Here is a 19,369-nt window from a genome sequence, read left to right as displayed (position 1 = left end):
TCACACCATGAACAGGTTTGATTGAGGGGAGATACAAGGAGCTCTGTAGTCAACACTTAGAGAATGCATGTTCTTTATAAGCTCACATGGGATATTTAGAAAAACGGGCATATACTTGGCTATAAAAGAGATCTTGCCACTGCTAATTTCTTGTAGTCATAAATTCCGAAATGGTTATGTCTCTTGTCTCTATTTCTTTCCTGTGTTAGTTCTACTCCAGCTTCACACCCACCTATTTTATGACCATCTAGGCTGAATTCCTCTCTGCATTAGGTCTTCCTTCTTAGCTGTAATTGCTCCATAAAGACCTTTTTGCCTTTTAAATTCATGATGGACGAGGACTGTTGGGTATAATTTTCATCTGTTTCTGGCAAGGTGTTTCAGGTGAGTTGTCATCATCCCTCGGGAAGCTGGGCTGCTCTTCTCCCTCATCCTTTTCGCCATGTTGAGCATGTTCCTCTGGATCAGCATGGTACAGGAATCGTCATGTCCCCCCACCTTGCTTTTCTCAACAACGCTTCATTAGCATCTGAGACGGACCGTGTGCATCCATCATTTGCTGGCCCAGTTATCTGACTCCCCAGTTGGGAGGGAAGGATTTGTGTCTTTGGCTCACAGCTTGCCCCAGTAACTAAATCAGTGCCTTAGACATAGCCAGTACTCAATATTTTTTGAATAAATTAGCACAGAGTAGCTCAAAAAACAAAGCAAAACAAAGACAACAAAAAACAGGTCTGGAGTTGAAATGATCTAGAGTTGAAATGGTCATTTCAAATCCCATTCTTTAGTTTTAAATACATCATCTCCATACTGAATAATCTTGTGTGCCTGGGATGAGGGCTAGGACAGGGAGACACGCGAAGACTTTGAGCCCTTGCATTTTTACACACCGGTGGTGGAATATAAAGTACCTCTTCCCCTGTGTGGGCAGGGGATAGTGGGATTTGGCAAAATGCATGTGCCAGTTGACGTGGCCATTTGGATTCTAAGAATTTTTCTTATAGAGGTGCTCACGCAGTGTGCAAGACCACGGATATGGTAAGAATAACTTCAAATAGCAGTTGGTTTCAGACTAGTGTTCAGAGCTGGGTCCACACACGATAGGGGCGCACATTATGACCCATTTTTTATCTGAATAGAAGAAATGAAGCCTCATTAACATTTAATATTAAAATAACTCCGTATCATCACCCAATCTCAATGTTGGGTCAGATGGCCACTTGGGACACTGAATTTCCAGTGCATTCTAAGGGAAGAGGGGGCGGACAGAGGTTCCCACCTAACTTACTGACTTGCTTTTAACACACAGCTGCTGTTTGCAGTTTCCACATGCCAGATTTAGTGTACTTCTAGATTGTGCTCTCTTACCTGATGTTAGTAAACCCATAAATAGCCACAGCCATCTCAGACGTGACCCTTACTCTTGCAGGGATGCCTTGGCGGAAAGAGCAGACAGCAGACCTGCAGAGAGTGCTCACACAGGTGGACAGTGACATCCCACTGGTGCTGGTCAGCGGCAACCACGACGTGGGCAACACCCCCACACCTGAGACTGTGGCAGAGTTCCAGCAGACCTGGGGGGACGACTATTTCAGCTTCTGGGTTGGGGGTGTCCTGTGCCTCGTCCTCAACTCCCAGTTCTGGTACGATGCTTCCCGGTGCCCCGCTTTGAAGCAGGCACAGGACCAATGGCTGGATCAGCAGCTGAGCATCGTGGGGCAGCACAAGTGCCAGCATGCCATTGTCTTCCAGCACATCCCATTGTTCCTGCGGAGCATCGATGAGGACGATGACTACTTCAACCTCACCAAGTCCGTGCGGAAGGAGATAGCCAACAAACTCGCTGGAGCAGGTACCTCTGGGGACCCTCATGGCTGGCTAGGAGGGCCATCTAGAGAGAAAGCTTCCAGATCCTTCTGCCTCCCTGCAGCCTAGCAAGGGAGGGAAGAGGATGGGGCTCTGGAGAGAACCAGGTTTTGACCCCAACTCACCCCTCACTAGCCGTGTGGCTTCACAGCCCTTTCAGTGGCTGTATACTGCCTAGCCCTTTCACCCTCACTGTGGAGTAGCAGAAGGAGCTATCTCATAGAGGGATTGTGAGGATCAAAGGAGAGAGGATCTGTAAACCATTACAGTAGCCCTTGGCCTACCAAGTAATGAAACTGTGACAGTTGCTGGCAGCTGAGGACAGGGTCCTGTGGGTACACAGTTATTGGGGGGAAAAGGGGTCTGAGTGTGGCTGTCACAACCCTGGGAGAAGGAGTGATGCCAGGGGCATCTTTTCTCATATTCTTGGGAAGCAGGGACTTGCCCAATGGCAGATGCTTTTTAAGAGCCGGGCTTCCTACCAGGGTTAAATTAATCCTGGCAAGTCCTGGGGCTTCCTCATTAGGTTCCCCAGAAAGAGGAGTGAATTCTTCTCTAGAACCAGGGAAGAGAAATGTATTTAGTCTGATTTAACCTGCTGTAAATTATTAGCTAATCACATATTTGACACGTGTGTGCACACACACATACACATGTAACATGAAGCACTCTGATGGCATCCTGGCCTGCACACATCCGTCTCTCCTGGCAGCACCTGTAGCGTTGCTCTCATGAGAAAAGGGTAGTTCTAAGCCAATTCCCTGTGTGGCCAGAGATTTGGCAGGATTCCAGTTCTGACAACTGTTGTGTCTCTTGTTTTGATTTTAATGCCTCCTTTCAGATCTTTCCAGACTGTACTTCATCAAATGCATCTAACATTTAAATACATCCATTTGTTTGTTAGGGGGTAGAGAGAGGGAGGTGGTGTCCTGACCCAGTAGCAAGCATTTGTTTAAAAAAAAAAAAAAAAAAAAAGTCTTGACACTCTTCTTTTCATCTTTGAGCATTAAATGTGTTCGCATTTACTTGTGAAATGTACAATAGGCCCTTCTGTATTTTTGAGACATTTTACAAAAAGCTTGCATAATTGGAGACATTTTCCAACTGTTCCATGGAGATGAAGTTGGAAAACTTCTATTGAGGTCTTTGAAATTTCATGCCATGCTCGAGTTGGTGCAGAAAACCATTTTGATGACAAGGAAATGAAGTGTCAAGATGGCATCAGCACCACCATGGAGACTATTTTGTAACAGAGAATAATGCCAGAGAGAACATTTAATGCCAGGGAAATGATTCCTTTCATATCAAATGTTAAATGATGCAAATGCCGTCCCTGTGACTGCTCTTTGTTCTCCTCTCCTGTCAGCCACATTCTTGAGTGGCATGTGGTTCTGGGTTTCCCATTGTAGGAGGAATACATGTGGCCCACAGGCACCCCCAGATATTGAGACCTGTAGACACTTAACAGAGAGAGCCCACAGCTCTAATGGGGCAGCCTCGAGGGAAGCCTGCTGCCCGCCCACCAGGAACCCAGTGTTGGATTCAGGATACGCCAGCCACCTCCCCGCCATCGGGCCCACAGCCCTGCAAGGAAGGATTTATCAGCACACTCAGAGCCAGTCTGTGTCTTGGAGGTGGGCTCCCGTTGCCCCAGCTCACAGATGGATATCTCCCCCAGAATGCCAATTGATTGATGTAGAACAAGACTGAATCCCTTCCCTAAGCCCCAGCGGCACAATCTCTTCCCGTAGGCAGAGCAACATGGGAAGCCAAGTTATCAGCAGAAGCTCGCTTGCTCAGCATGAGGCAGAGCAGAGCAGCGAGTAGTCTTCTTCCACTCTCAGTGGCGTCAGGCTCCGGAACTCTGACAGAGCCATCTCCAGTAGGGCCTCCTTGCCCAGAATCCACTAGTGGTGCTAGAGCCTTTAATATCTCATCAGACTGTCCACTTCTTGAGGCTACCATTTGGATCATAGCAGCTCCACAAAACCCCTCCTTCTAGGGTCCCTCACCCCCAGGACAAGGCCAGCTCCACCTCTTCCCTATGGTCTCTGCCTCTTCCATTTCACCTGGCTGGCTACTCAACTTTGTTACCTTCTGTATGAGGTGCCCCCAGCCCCACCTGGGTTCTTCCTCAGCTTTCCTCGATCCCTGAGGACTTGTATGTGCTGACTTGTCTCTACTGTCCACTAGATTCAGTTCCTTGAGTGTGGGGATGCTGCTGCGGTCATCTCTGCATTCAGAATGCCTGGCTCGGGTCTTAGCTCATAATTAGTGCTTGATCAGTATTTGTGGAGTGAGTGAAGGACTGACATGGCCCTTTTATTTGTCCACTGGATGCTGGGTACAGAGCAGACCAGGTTCACACTCTCACGTTGCTCCTGGGCCAAGCTTTTCCCTGGGTATGTCCCAAGAGCCAAGCATACATCCCACAGCATCCAAGCCCTTCGTTCTTGGGTAAAGTAACTGTGTGCCTCCACCCTGATCCATGTGTTACCTTTCCAGGTTCACATAGCAGTCAAATTCTCTCTTCCCATATGGTCCCCCCACTATACCCATCATGCACCTTCACACATGAGAAGGATTCTCTTGGCCCTTGGCCTTAGGATCTTCACCTAAGTCTGCTTAACCAGGCAAAAGCAGAGAGATGGAGCCCTTCCTGCTGTCACCTGTCAGTTTTAGTGGCTTACCAAACCAGGACCTTTGCTTTATGGCCTGTCAGACACAGAACAAACCAAAGGCAACATTGGAAAGAGATCCAGGCCATGTATGGACCCAGCTTGTGGCAGGTGACCTGCTTGGTTGGAAGCATAGTTAGGTAGGCTTTCATGCGGAATGTATGCACTTAGGACTCAATAACGCAGAAGATTGCTCGGGTCACAGAATGTAATTCTTGGATTCATATGGGAAAGCCAGAAGTTCAAGTGACATTTTGTAAGAATTCATTAACTTAAGGACCATGATAAAATTGGGGGTGATGCTGCTGTATAACGCTGCCTCCAGCTTTTCCCCCACAGCAATATTATTCCCTAGTACTGTTCCAGTCTCATTTATCTCCTTGTGTTAAAATGCCAGTACTCAAAAATATGTCAAAAGCTCATCAGAATATCAGGGTAGCTTTTAATTATGATAATTGTGTTGTTATAAAATATCCTTTTAAAGAGCACATCCCTCCTCAAACCACCATGGAGGTAAAACCCAGCTTCCTTCCAGCAAGCTTAATGAATAATTCTGAATCATTGTGTGGGATGAATAAATGATTTAATAACGAGCATCAACAATCATCTCTCATTGTTGCATTAATTTTTCAGATGGGATGAGGTAAATGAGGAGGAGGGGTATTACTGTACAAATGGGCCACTGTGTGTATGGGGACGCATTTTGTGAACTGAAGCCTAAGAGCTTCCCCAGTCAGGTTTCCCTAGAAACGGTAGCATTCTGTATCCACTTGTGAAGCTCAGTGAAAAACCTTCTTTGTGTGCTACAAAGGCGTCAGTGGCCAGTGAACATAAATAGTTATCAGGGCAGGACAGGTGCACAGATGCGAAGCAGTACCTCTTATTATTGATCTTCCTTTGCTCTGCCCAAGGATAATCAGTGTCATCACATCCAGAGGATGTAGAAATTGGTTCTCCCCTTAATTCACCTGATACCTAGTTGAGTTGCAAAGACAGATAGTAGATAATGAAATCGTGGCTGAGCCCGGCCACTGTCTGTCCCTTGTGCCTTTTTCAGCAAAAGGTTCATATGTGACCCAGTTAATATGGATTCCAATTTAAAAACTCAGTCTGAAAAAACAAAAGTCTGGCTCTTTCACTGACCCCGTCTCCCTTGATGTCTCCATACCTTTGCCTTTTTCCATTCTCAGCATAGAGATGAGAACTGGGTAGTCAGGGGCCCAGAGAGAATTTGGCAATTACAAAAACTTCCAGAAGTTGATCTTTCCTGCAAAAGTTAATGAGTAATTTCACAGAAAGAGTTTCATCTCTATTATTTATGCTTAAAAAAAATGGGGAGAAAGAGATCTTAGCCCATGGTTACAGTTTTAGAATTTCAACATTTAAAAGAACAAAAGAGGTCAGTTTTCCAGGATCCATATTATAGGACAAATAAAACATCAGATCCTCCTCTAATGTCTTACTGAGTTACATTGAAATTTTTTGTTCATATCCTGCTTCCTCCAAGAAATGGAGTCCCAGCTTTGTTTGCCTCTGTAAGCGCAGCCCGTCACCAAGACTTGTCATGTAGTAGCCCCATCAATAAATAAATATTGGTTAAGTGGAGTGGAATTAGACTTGATTCACATACTTATCAGAATCATAAGTAATGTCCGTATCACCTCTGGATTGGTGTTTGCCAGCTGACTTTTGGATGGGATATGTATGACTTAGAGCAACTGTTGGTAAACTGTTTCTGCAAAGGGTCCCACAGCAAACATTTTGGGCTGTGCTCTCTATAGACTGCTGAGCTCTGCTTTATAGGTGGGAGCAGACATACGTAAGCAAACAGGATGGCTGTGTTCCAGCAAAACTCTATTTACGGAAGCGGGTGCGGGGTGCAGGCCATATACTTTTCCCACCCTTAGCTTAGAGAACTCTTCCCCTTAGCACATGACACCCTGCCCTCCCTCGAGGCCGTGTCCACACTGTGCATGTATCTAACCCCAGCGTGCTTCTGGTGACTGCAGTGTGGCAGCTACCTCAGGCTCCTCGGTAGGGGGCACACCTGGATGAGGCCCATTCCTTTGGAGGCCCATGATGTGATGGGGGGTGGGGTGGGAGGTGACATGAAAGCGCTTAAAATCTAATACCTGGGTGTTTATTTTTAACACGTTAGAAAAAATATAACAAGCTCTTCAAGTCAGTGAAAAATATTCAGTAAATAAGAGTACAGGTAGCACATGGTTATAAGACAGAGCTTGCAGAGGGAGTGCAGGGGTGATGTGTGTGGGTGGGAGGGGTAAGGCCACACATCACAGAGTAGCAGGCAGGCTTTGGCTTCAGACAGACCTGGATTCAAATCCTTTGGCGCCACGCCCTGAGCCAAGAGGCCTCATATAAGCTACTGAACATCTTTCCACCTTAGTTTTCTCACTTAATAAGTGGGGCCTCTCATCCCAACCTCATAGGGTTGGTGTGAGAAGTAGATAAAGTGAGGCAAGGACGTGCGGGGCTTGTGCTCCAGGGAGGGTTGTTCATTGTTAGATGACCCAGTTGTTAGATCGCGAGCTCACAGCCGGCAAATATGTTTTGCACAGGCTCTGGGTTGACCCTGACCTCAGTGCTTCTCACCCTGGGGCGCCAGCAGGAAGGGCAGGATCTTCTCACAAGGGGGGCGTAGGAGCATCTCCAAGCAAAGAGAGGCATGTTCGCTAATGTGACTTTGTAAGTTGAGAAAGAAAGGAATTAGCAAGTCTTCATAATACAAACAGGAAGGGAAGGTAGACTGTCTCCTAGCTCCTGAGAGGTGCAGGAAGACAGACTGTGTCTCAGTCTCAAGGAACCTGAGATTTTTCAAGGTGGATGAGGAATGTGTGTTATTTTTAGTTGTATCAAAAGCGAGTAATAGTTTAAAAGGGAGGGAAGCGGTCAACTAGATGGAAGATCTCTGTGGAATCTGGTGATAGATTTTGACTCCTCATTACTTGTTCTTAAGCACATACCATGCCAGTGAACGTGTTGGTAAACACACCTGTGAGTGCATAATTTCATAGGTTTTTCGGAATCTAGCTGATATGTGATCATCCTACGATGTCCTCTGTTTAAAGGTTCTTTTTTTTAAGATTTTATTTATTTATTCACGAGAGACACAGAGAAGCAGAGACAGAAGCAGGCTCCCTCTGGGGAGCCCCATGTGGGACTAGATCCCAGGACCCCGGGATCACACCCTGAGCTGAAGGCAGACACTCAGACACTGAGCCACCCAGGTGCTCCCTGTTTAAAGATTTTATTTATTTATTTATTTATTTATTGAGAGAGAGAGAGAAGTGAGCGAGCACGCATGCCTGCGGGCAGCAGGAGAGGCAAAGGCAGGAAGAGAAAGAGAGAATCCCAAGCAGACTTCTGCGCTGAGCACAGAGCCCAACACAGAACTCAGTGTAACAACTGTGAGATCATGACCTGAGCCAAAATCAAGAGTCAGATGTCTGCTCAACGACCAAGCCACCCAGGTGCCCCACAATGCCCCTCTGTTTAAAATGCATTTAAAAAAAGCTAGTGGTTGGTTTTCTTTAACCAACTTTCATGTGAGACCTCATAAGGCATCCTTTCTTAAGCATCTATAGAATCCAGAGTTTCTGGGGGCCTATCAGCTTGAGGAATTTGACCCTCCTTAATTCATATTTGGTCCTGAATTCATGTTCCCAGGTTGGATCTGTTTTCTGTTTTGATCAGTCCACCATAAAATATCCTACTCTAGTCATTTGACGTCTGTGCTTCATTCACTACAAACCCAGATAAAAGACCAACTGCCGAAGCTGCATCTGGCGGGAAGTGATGGATTACATTTCTCACTTTGGAGGTATCCTTAACAGTTGGGCTCATTAAAATCGAAATCAAGTCCTGATTGTAAATATTTATAAACCGAGAATCTGGCGCGTGTCAGTATGTGCTTTCTGGTTCCCAGAGTTAAGTCAACATTGATTCGTTCGACAAGTAGTATGGGCCCTGGGCTAGGCACTGAGCGTAGGCAGGAGCAGCAGACAGAGGTCCCTCCTCTGGTATCATAGATACCAGTCTCAAACTGAAAATTAGAAATCTTGTTGAAAAATCCCATTGCACCATTTCAGAAAGGAGGCACAAGTGCACAGGAAACCATAGTGACTACTTAAGTTTACGAAATCAAAATATTATATCTTCTCTTTGTAGGTCACAGTTTAAAAATAGCAATTAGTGTCACTTCCAAATGAGCGGTGGGATTCCTTTGTAAATTGAAATATCCCTAGCTTAGCTAAACACCCTGACTTACTTCCTATACTAGTTCAAGTATTTTTAGTTACTGGATCTGCTCGCATTTAAAAGACCTGTGCACCCACTATGGCCACCAATACAAGTGAAAATTTAGAATACTGTTATTTAAAATAAGCTAGAGATCACTTTAGTTTTGTAGTTGTTGGGTTGTGTTTTTTTTTATTTTACTTAACAGAAATGTTTGCATACTGATGATTCCTTTAGAAGTGAAAGAACGGCACCCCTTTAGATCAAGCCTTCTAGCACAGAGATAGCGCTTCATGGGCCCTCGTCATGGTGCTTCATGGGCCCTTGTCATAGCGCTGAGGAGGCCGTGCGCCTATCTGCAGTGCAGGTGAGGAGACCACACAGAGGCTCTCTGGCTTCCCAGTCCATCCTAAACTTAAGTCATAGACACATCAGAGGAAAGGAAAAAACTTCTCTCAGATGTTTCTTTTACATGAGGCGCTGTTCTGTGCACCGTGGGAGCCCAGGTGTGGAGCTCCCTGCGGTCACATTGCCCAGGTGGGAGGGGTCATGTCCAGGGCAGGTGGCCATGCCACCTTGCCCATGAGCCTCCAGCTGGGCTGCCCTTCCCCAGGTGGGGCCTCATGATCTGCACTTGTGTCTCCCTCAAGGTTGTAGCCTCACTCCCTCCCAGATGTCACTTCACAGACACCAAACAGAGCAGCTTCTCTCCTGGAAAAGGGAAGCGGTGAACAAGCTTTTTGAGAGCCGTGGCTCATGTTCAGTTTTACCATTACGTATGGCATGTCAGTGGCCATGCGCTTTGTCAGCCTGGGCTATGCAGGGAATGCTACAAGACATTGGTGTTCTGTCCATGTCACTGACAGCGGACTGGAGCCCTGGAGGCAGAGTCACTTGTTCAGGTTACGGAGCTGGGAAACTAGCATAGTAATACCTCAGGTTTTCATGAGGATCAGATAAGATAACCCAGTACCATGACACGGGGTCTGGCTCCTGGCAAGTGTTCAGTAAAAACAGTGCTATTAGTATTATCTGTCTTCCTGCCACTGTCATTAATATCCTAAAATTCTGAAAATATTATGAGTGACTTAACCTTAGGTAAATGGATGTGTAGGGAACAGATCTTCTCCTTTCTGCAAGTTCCCACCTCTGACCTGCGGCTGGGTGGTGGAGTATTGCCAGAGGTGGGACCCCAGTCTCTCTGACCATGTTGTTCTGGTCCTCTGCCCACCAGACAGAGTCCTGTGTCCCTGAAACCGCCCCATCGTGTGCCCCCCAGTGGGTGCTCGAAACCACAGGGTCACCGACTTCTCGGCATCAGTTTTACTTCCTAAACCATTTAAAATCAATGAACATTACTGTCATGTAATCACAATGACCACTTATTAAAGATTACAGTACAGTATTATTAGACTAATAAACAGTACAGGTACTATTTCTCTGATTTTACAGACAAAGGAGAGAGAGACACCCAGCTGGGAAGTGGCCAAGCTGGGCTCTCATCCTAGGGCTCTGACCTCTTAGCCAAGCTGTTGTCAGGGTAACGAGTAGAATGCACCTTGGGCACAGGTGTTGATTCAAGATGCAGGCTGCCAGGACTGGACCCCACCTGCTCACCCACACATCCACTCTGCTGCACCTTCTCCCGGGGCCACCTTGCCAAGGAGGCTTAGAGCCATCATGTCTGAGGGTGTGTAGAGTGAGGCTCCAGGGAGTGCACGTAGGGTGAGGAAGGCCCCTCTGGCCTCAGCAAGCAACTTTTTCTTTCAAAGTGAGTTCCTAGACCACCCTTTGAACTTCAGTGTGTGAATTACGCCTCCTGCAGACAGAGATAATGTTGGAAACAGGGAGGGAAGGATCTGTACCATCCTGTAGACTCTGGCTGGCTTCCTTGGGGTATGAGTCAAGGGTGGCTGTAAGTTGAGGATAATGGTGAAACTTAAAACAGGGACTGCAGCTCTTAGAGAAGAGTGATGAAATAAAAATAAAGGTTGGCTTGGGGTGTCTGGGTCTGACGGTTGGGTGTCCAACTCTGGATTTCAGCTCAGGTCATGATCCCAGGGTCATGGGATTGAGCCCCACATCGGCCCCAAGCTGGGCGTAGAACCTACTTGAGATTCTCTCTCTTTCTCCCTCTGCCCCTTTCCCCACCCCCCACCAATAAATAAATCTTTATATAAAAAAAAAAGCTGTTGTGAACTTCTTTGGGCACAAACAGGTGTGAATCATAAACTAAAAATGCTCACACATTTTTTTATTATAAAACGCATGCCTGAAGTTGGTCTTGGTAAAGCTAGCTGTAACCTCCCAGCATGTTTTGATGAGAGGTTCATTGTTCTGATTGGAAGCGTTACTGGAGCTCTTGACACTGGGGTTGGATGCTTTGCCTGATGTCACATTCATCTTTATGTGTTGAACCCTTAGTGCTCACATTCTCTGCCTGCAGGAAGTGTATATAGTAAGCATCAGTCCTACCATCAAGAAGCTCAGTTTAGGAGGAAAAGCTAGAGAATGAACCAGAGAATTATAGTCAACATAGATGTCTTAGAGGGGACTTCATGACACATTAGATGTCTGTTTCTGTTACTTAGATTCCTCTCTCCAGTAAGTCACATTTGAAACTGTGCCAGTACTTTGCTTGCTACCTGTTTGATAGGAGCGTGGTTTCCCATAAGAACGTGAGAATTGCGTCATACCTGTTGCTGTGGATAGTCTTCATGTCAGGGACATTTCCTCCCTTCTTCCTGTGTCCTTTTCTTTTTCTTCTTCCTTTTCATTCATAACCACCTTTATTTGACGGCTGCATCTTCATGAAATCACCCATCAGACATTTGCTTTGATGGGGGCACCCATTCAATTCAATAGATTGGGCTCTCGGCCAAGCCCATATATCATGACAGAGACTGCTTTCAAGGGAAAGAAGCCTCTTTTTTGTATAAATGATCCATCAATACACAGAAGCACTGTGATCAGTGTCCCCATTTCCTGTCTTCTGATCAAGGCGAAGGAACAGCTGTCTTAACCTTGTCGAGGTCGCAGACCCCCTGGCCAAAGCTCTACCTGTCCTTAAAGGTAAAAGCTGGGCGCTTCTGGTATAGCAGGTGGCAGTCAAAGGGGACTTGGGCTACAATTGCATAAAAACCATGTAACTAAAATTTTTTTATTCTTAAAACCTGTGAAAGCAGATCTTACAAGATGTTAATATCTGTTATCTATGGATGGTTGGAATGTAAATGTTAACATTTTTTGTACTCATCTGAATCTTTTAAGTTTTTCCAAAAAATGAAAAAATAACAAAAAGAATTCCCTACAATGATACCTAGATCAGGGTTGGCAGACTGTTTTTCTGTAAATGTCCAGATAGTACATATTTTAGGCTTTGTGGGCCAAGAGGCAAAATTAAAGGTACTGCATAGGTGCTTCTATAAACCTACCTATGGCTATTTAAAAAGCTAAGAAACATTCTTAACTCACACACCTTATAAGAAAACAGTGGGCTATATAGATAGCTTCCCAGCCCCTGGTCCAGATACTTAAGATCAATCACCACTGACACTTATATTTAAGGATAATAGTTATAGAGCCATCAGTTCATTTCAAAAAAATATGCCACTTACCGTTTTCCTCATTTAATATTAAATATGAAAAAGCTTAAATTCTAAGGGAGGAGATTTCCCTTTTTGTTTTTCATTGACTGTATTTTTGGGTCTTGTAATGACATACTCTGCCTCCAACGTGTGTTGTCTGTTTCTCACTTCCAAATTGCCTCCTGAGTTGTCATGGCCTGAGGTGACCGAGCCAACTTGGCCCCCTGTATGTGCTTTTACAGTGCCTTGGGTCCATGCCTCGGTCACACTGAGTGCGTGTTGCTTGGGAGAGCAATTTCACGAGCTGGAAAATGGATGTCGAGAAGGTCACCCTATCGAGGGACCATCGTGGGTCCTGTTGGAGAACAAGTGAAGTCCATTATTTCATAAGAGCTTCTAAAAGCCAATTTATGTAGTGTTTAAAAGTTTATTGGTCACCCCAAAAGGAGAGTCACTGTTCTAAAAAGCGTAAGGTAGTATTAGTTCCTCTTGGCTGTACCAGGAAACTCCAACTCGCCCAGTGCACAGAATAAGGAAGTTTATCATCCTGTGTAATAGAAGAGTAGGCATGGTTCAGGCTCTCAGCCAGGCCGACTCGGGAATCAGGATCTTGCTGTGATGCTGCTCGTTGCCCCTACCTGCCAGTCCATGTGGAGCTTCTCAGATGGCTGCCGGAGTTCTGGACTTGATGTTCAGAACGGACAGTGGGCTTTTTAAAAAGAAACGAAACCTTTCTCAGGATCCCAGCAGATATATCCTCCCGCAGCTCCATACCCAGACCTGGGCCTCGTCCTGGCCTATAATGCAGGTGGCCATAAGAGGAGAGTTGCCAATCCTGGCTCTGGGGATGGAGCCCATGACCTCCCAGAGCCAGGCATTTCCCAGAACAGAATTGGGAATTTTTTTCAGCAAAGACAAAAAGGAAGAGCATGGGATTGGAAGGCAGCCAGCATTGTCTACTGGGGCCAGGAAGAAAGAACCCACGTTCACACCTTATTTCAGAAACAGTGCCAAAAGGCATTCTGTTCCGTGGTGCTCTGAGCCTGTGCTGGGGGGTTAGATACATCATCTCTGAAACAGCAACTCCATGAGGGATCTATCATCATCTTCTTTTTGAAATCAAAGAAACAACATTCAAGGAGGTGAAGTAGTGCCTCATGTGGCATTTAATTAACAGACAAGGTTCAGAATCAGTGCTCATTTCTCTGTGTCTCCCACCCTCGTGTTAGTAATAATCAGGCTTTCCCTGACAAGGAACATGGTGATTCTTTTGTAGTGTCAGAAAATACTGGAACCCTACTTTTCCTTGGATAATATTGACAAAATGGAGAGATCGGAGTTTCTCTTCCCTGACACCTACTAACATAGAGCTTACGAGTTACCTCAAGTTTCATATACTTATTCACCATCCATCTATCCCTCTGTCTGTCCATCCGTCTGCCAGCAGTCATTTATGGAGCAGCAGCTCTATTCTCTTCATTCTGAGGATGGATATCCAGTTCAATAGATTTGCTCTCGGCCCTCACAGACCAGTAGGGGACACCAAGGTGGAAAGCAAGAAACAGCAGAACAAAAGCAGAGGAATGTGGAAGAATCAGGAGGAAGGGGCGCCTGATGGCTCAGCAGTTGAGCGCCTGCCTTTGGCTCAGGGCATGATCCCAGAGTCCTGGATTCGAGTCCCACATGGGGCTCCCTACGTGGAGCTTGCTTCTCCCTCTGCCTATGTCTCTGCCTCTCTCTCTGTCTCTCTCATGAATAAATAACTAAAATCTTTAAAAAAAAAAAAAAAAAGAATCAAGAGAAAGGATAATCAGCTTGGTTCAGCTGGGCCAGGGATGATTTCTTCAGGCGAGGAGCAGGCAGGGTCTTGAAGGATGAATAAGAGTGCACCAGGTGGATGTGGGCAGGAAGAGGGCATTCAAGACCCTAGGCAGAGTATGAGCTGAGGCCAGAGCCACAGACAGCCCAGTCTGTGTCAGAGCTGGCCTTGAACCATTCATGAGAAGAACAGGACTCGGGTCACTTTATGGCAGGGAACAGGAGCCAGATCTTAGGCATTAAAGAAGCATGAGAAGGATTTTCTGTCAATCAAAGTATGCATTTTAGAAAGAACAACCTTGCTCAGTCTGCCCAGGATGCATTTTGTCTTTCCCTACCAGATTTCGTGCAGGATGTCACGAAATGTCATGAAAACCCTACTTTCCAGACTCCCTTACCCCTGGTGTGGCCACTTGTCCCAGTCCTGGAATTCAGCAAGCGGGCCTTCCTGGAAAGCTTTCTGTTGGCCCTTTTCTCTTCTTGGAACCTGGACACAGTGCCCGGAAGCCCTGCAGCCATCTTGCAGTCTTGAGGACAAAGCCACAAGCTGAGGATGGCAGAGCAGAAAAACAGAAGGAACCAGCATTCTTAGTGAAATCCTTGAGCAAAACCGTACCCACCCTGACCACCCACCTCCTTTCTTTATATGGGGTGGATAAAGACATCGTAGATAAATACAAATGCGGCTTTTACTTATTTAAGCCACTGACAGCTGACTGTCGTCCTGACACATCTGGGGGCAGAAAGGAGAGGCATTCGGGAAGGCAGGCAGTCTCAAAGACTGTCCTGAGGGTAGAGAGCTGCGAAGGCTGTGAGCAGGCCCTAGCCAGAAACAGTAGGCGTACGGCCTGCATCCCTGGAGCAGGTGACTGTGCGTGCTGGCCCGGGGAAGCCCATAAGAGGAGGAGCAGGCAATGGGGGGTGAAAGAAGTGCGTGAGTCATGTCTGCTGGCAGGGAGATGGCTGGGAAGTGGCTGGGAGTCGTCAGCGTCAGCGAGTGGGGTGGCCGAGGTCAGAGAGGCAGTGCTCACCCCGGGGGACGACAAGGGTGTGGACAGAGCCCAGGGAAGACCACCGTCAAAGGACTCTTGGAAAAGGACACTCATTCGGCACATGCCGCGCTCCAATCTACCCTCTTGTCATCAGTCTTTCTCCAGTTATCGAAATGGAGGCTGACTTTTCTAAGGTCCTGATGTTTCAGCAGCTGCAGCTCTGCTCCGAGACCTCCCTGGCTCAAGTCCAAGCTGGAGCGCTTTCTCCCCAGCACATTTCATCCTCGACACCCTGCAAAACATCTCCCTCCCGCAGCGTCCTGCCACCTCTGTCTGCCTCCCTCGAGTATTTTTGGATGGATTTCCAGTTTGATGCATGAACATGCCGTCAGTCAAAATAATCTTTTTAATGAGCCTCTTGTCCTGACAGCTGTGTTTAAGATAGGGCATGGAAGCCGGGTAATGGAAATCTAGAAAATTGTCCGTTCTGGATTGAAACCCTAATGTGTGCCCCGCACTGCATCTCACACACAAGCCCGCCATCTTCTTTTAAAAATAAAGAGGAAATTATGAATAGTGAAAAAAGATGTAATTTGTGCAAAAGAAAAAAAAAAGATCTTCAGATACTCAGAGAAGGATGAGAGGAAGGTGTAATTATTGAACGCTCCCTGAATACCACATGCGGCTTCCTGCCGTGCAACCTTGGGCATGGCTCTGAGTGTCACTTGATCTTCCAAGTGACCCTGGGGGGTGGGGGGTGGCCGATATTAGCCCTGCCTTCCAAAAGGGGGAACTGAGGCTCAGGGAGGTTGATGGAGATGCTACACTCACACAGCTTGGTTGTAGCAGACTGAGGTTCAGGCCCTCATTCTCCTGACCCCTACCTCAAGCTGCCACTACTCTTTTGGTCTCCAAACACTAGTATGAGTAAAATGCAGCCCTCCTCTTGCATATTCCACACAGGTTTTGAATTTCTGCGTCATCAGGAAGGGGAAAAATTCAATTAAAAAGTTGAGCATAGCCTCCCCTGTAGATAAATACGAAGTGAGTTTGAATTTTGTAGAAGACTAATTAATTCTCGAGTCCAGAGTGGGAAGTGGGGCTCTGGTGCAGCCTATACTCCCCAAGCTTTGGATGTGAAGGCAGCCAGGCACTGGCAGGCCTCGGAAAGGAATGATTTCCCAGCAGTGCTGCTCTGTGCCCTGGATTGTAAAAGCTCACGTGCTCCCAAAGTCAGGGGAGGCTTGTGTCCTATTTAAGTGTAAGTAGGTCCAGTGGGTAGAAGTGGAAACATCATGTTATAAACAGGACCTGAGCCCCTCTCCACCCCTCTGGGTGTTGGTGTGAGGACTCCGACCAGCAGCTCTCTCCCTATCTGCTCTTTGGGGCTTTTGTGGCAGAACCACTTCTAACCTGATTAAGCTGGAAATGCACAGCCTTTGGTACTCTCTGGACCACTTCTGTGCCATCAAGAGTTATAGTTTCACACACACCCCCCACCACCTTCTTGTGGTTTCAATTAAGAGGAGCCTGGAACAGGGAATAATATAATTTTTGTTGATTATTATTGAGTTGAGGCAAGAAAAGTTTAATTTCTTGAGAGGAGGAAATTAAAAAAAAAAAAAAAGCTCTTGTGGTTTTAGAGTATGAATGAATTGACCTTGGGTGAAGGTCATAGGTCATTTCAGCAACTGGGCCATTAACTGCTACCCAATCAAAGAAAGAAAACGTAAGAATCCCAAGAGGAGGCTGTGTCCTTAAGACAAGCCAGATGTTTCATGTTATGTAAATCAGACATCTGGGCAAATGCCTGAGGTAACCAGATGTTTGTGAGTTCTGTGGTGCCCACAGGAGAAGGAGAGGCACGACCCCAGGCCCCAGCAATGGCCCAGCCCAGGAACGCCTGGTGACACGGTAATGAAGTTGTCACCAGCCATCTGTGGCTGCTCACCCCCCATCAGCAGGCTGGGTCCCAGCTCCTGGAGGAGATGATGCAGCCTTCCCCTGAGGTCAGATTGTGCAGAGGCAGGGCCTCTCAGCTTAGGTGGTCCATACACTGGGAGTCTTTCCTTTTGCTAATAATCCTACAGCAAACAGGTACAGATGGACTCCTCCCCTGAGACCCACCAGAATGATGGCTACAAGACTCCTCCCTCCCAGGAGTGGTTTGCTCCAGGTCCCCAGGGATCCCTGAGAAGCTGTGCTAACTCTGAGTTTCTGCATGTGCCTGAGCAGTCTGCAGAGCTGAAAGGAGCTGAACCCCACCTGGCCTCCCAGTTTAGAATGATCATCTAACAGCCTAGATGTTTATGTACTAGAAATACAGTTTTCAGGATTTTATAGAGTGGGTCTGAGATAGAGCTGTATATCCTGGGTGGTACAGTTGAAAGATAGACTATTGAGTGAATAAAGGCAAGTTGCATGTCTATAGATAGCATATCCCATTTTTGTGAAGTTGTGTCTATTTGTATAAACGTGTATTGCTGTAGATCTATATCTAATACCTGTATTACCAGTATAGACATTTAAATTATGTGGGAAGAGAAAGTTAAAGAGATTTTCCTGCCCCTCCTTTTTTTCATGCTCTATATTTTTACAACATTTGATTTTTATTTTAGCAAGTATGTATTGCTTTTTTTTCTTGTTTTTATTCAGAAATATTTTAAAGCTTACAGAAAAGTTGCAAGTAAAAAGAACACCTATATTCCTTTCACCCAGATTTATCTAGCATTTTTACCCCCAGTTGCTTTATTTTTTTTATTTGTGAGAGATATTGCAAATATATATATATATATTTTTTTCTGATCTATTTGAGGGTAAGCTGCATGCATCATATGTGTTTGTTTTATTATCCCTTCTTACACAAAAAGAAGGCTACTGTATATGCTTTTTGCACTTTATTCACATAATTTTTCTTGGTTGTCATTCCATATCAGTTCATGGAGATCTTCCTAACTCTTCCTTACAGCTGCACAGCGTGTGTACCAAAGCTTATTCAACTGCTCTCTTCTCCTAAGGCATGCATTATTTTTGAAGGCAGAAACACAATAAAGATAAATAGTGGAAGGGAAATTTTAAAACCACTGAAGAGAGCAAGCTGAAGCTCTTAATAGAAAGTCTTTGTTATTTGTAAAGTGGGTGGGGCTGTCAGAGAAATTAGGGGGCCAGGAGAGGAACCCTTGGGCAGAGAGAGTAATAGAGGCATCAGAAGGTCCAGCTGACCTCCTATACGTCAGTGTCCTAGGTCAGTGTCCAGTGTCCAGTGTCCTAGGTCAGTGTCCAAGCAGAGCCTGAGGTTGGCAGACATGTGAGGGAGGCTCCCTGAAGCAGGGAAGTGAGGACCCAGGACAGGGCAAGGAGCAAAGTCAGCAAGGGTGTGTGCTCAGGATTTCAGCCTGATCCAGCCAGAGCTCCAGAGCAGGAATCACACCACTACAGAGATGGATGCTCCCCCTCCCCCCAGCTTGAGGCAGGGGGACCATGTCCCCCAGCTCCCACATACAGTAATCCTTTATAGGGATGGAGAAAAATGTAAAATAATACAGTGAGGCTTGTTTACACTGCCTGGCCCATAGCAGGTCTTCAAAAAATGATAGCTATGACTGTTATGGTCATATTCCCTGTCTTTCTCTCCCCCACCACACCATAAGAGCTTTATTGACATGCCATACCATCAGCATACCATATAATTCACATATTAAATTGTACAATTCAGCAGTTTCAATCTATTCACAGAGTTGTTCATTCATCACTACAATGAATTGTAGAACATTTGCAGGACCCTATAAAGAAACCCTGCACCCTTCTGCAGCCACTCCCCTTTCCTCCCTCTCTGCCCTAGAAATCTACTTTCTCTCACCACAGATGTGTCCATCTATTCTGAATATTTCATATAAAAGGAGTCCCATGCCACATGGTCTGGGGGCTGGCCTTTTGTACTCTCATATCAGTCATTCATTGGCTGTGCCCCCCACCACAGCTTTGGTTCAGTCATTCAGGTCTCGGGAAGGGCCGCTGTGAGCAGTTAGCAGCCAACCCTCCCAGCACCAGCTGGACACACCAGCTTGGGAAGGGGCTTGGTAGGGACACTGACAGGATCTGCCAGAGTAAATCGTGTGAAAGGCTTAGTTAAGAGTAAGAGGACAGGAATTATCCAGCATGATAAAACCAG

At 46.2% G+C, this 19,369-nt stretch overlaps 1 protein-coding gene across 2 annotated transcripts in view; it reads left to right on the top strand.

The window, feature by feature from the left end:
- The window catches only part of CPPED1 (calcineurin like phosphoesterase domain containing 1), a 98,238-nt gene that overhangs the window by 64,961 nt on the left and 13,908 nt on the right, over nucleotides 1-19,369 (top strand). For both annotated transcript variants that reach the window (XM_077906672.1, XM_077906671.1), the window contains exon 3: nucleotides 1,430-1,852. In XM_077906672.1, coding sequence (XP_077762798.1) covers nucleotides 1,430-1,852 — 423 coding nt within the window. The remainder of the gene's footprint in view (nucleotides 1-1,429; nucleotides 1,853-19,369) is intronic.

The sequence above is a fragment of the Canis aureus genome, chromosome 8 (assembly GCF_053574225.1).
Source record: "Canis aureus isolate CA01 chromosome 8, VMU_Caureus_v.1.0, whole genome shotgun sequence".
Taxonomy (NCBI): domain Eukaryota; kingdom Metazoa; phylum Chordata; class Mammalia; order Carnivora; family Canidae; genus Canis; species Canis aureus.
The sequence above is the reverse complement of the archived record's forward strand: the minus strand, read 5'-3'. Positions and strand labels throughout refer to the sequence as shown.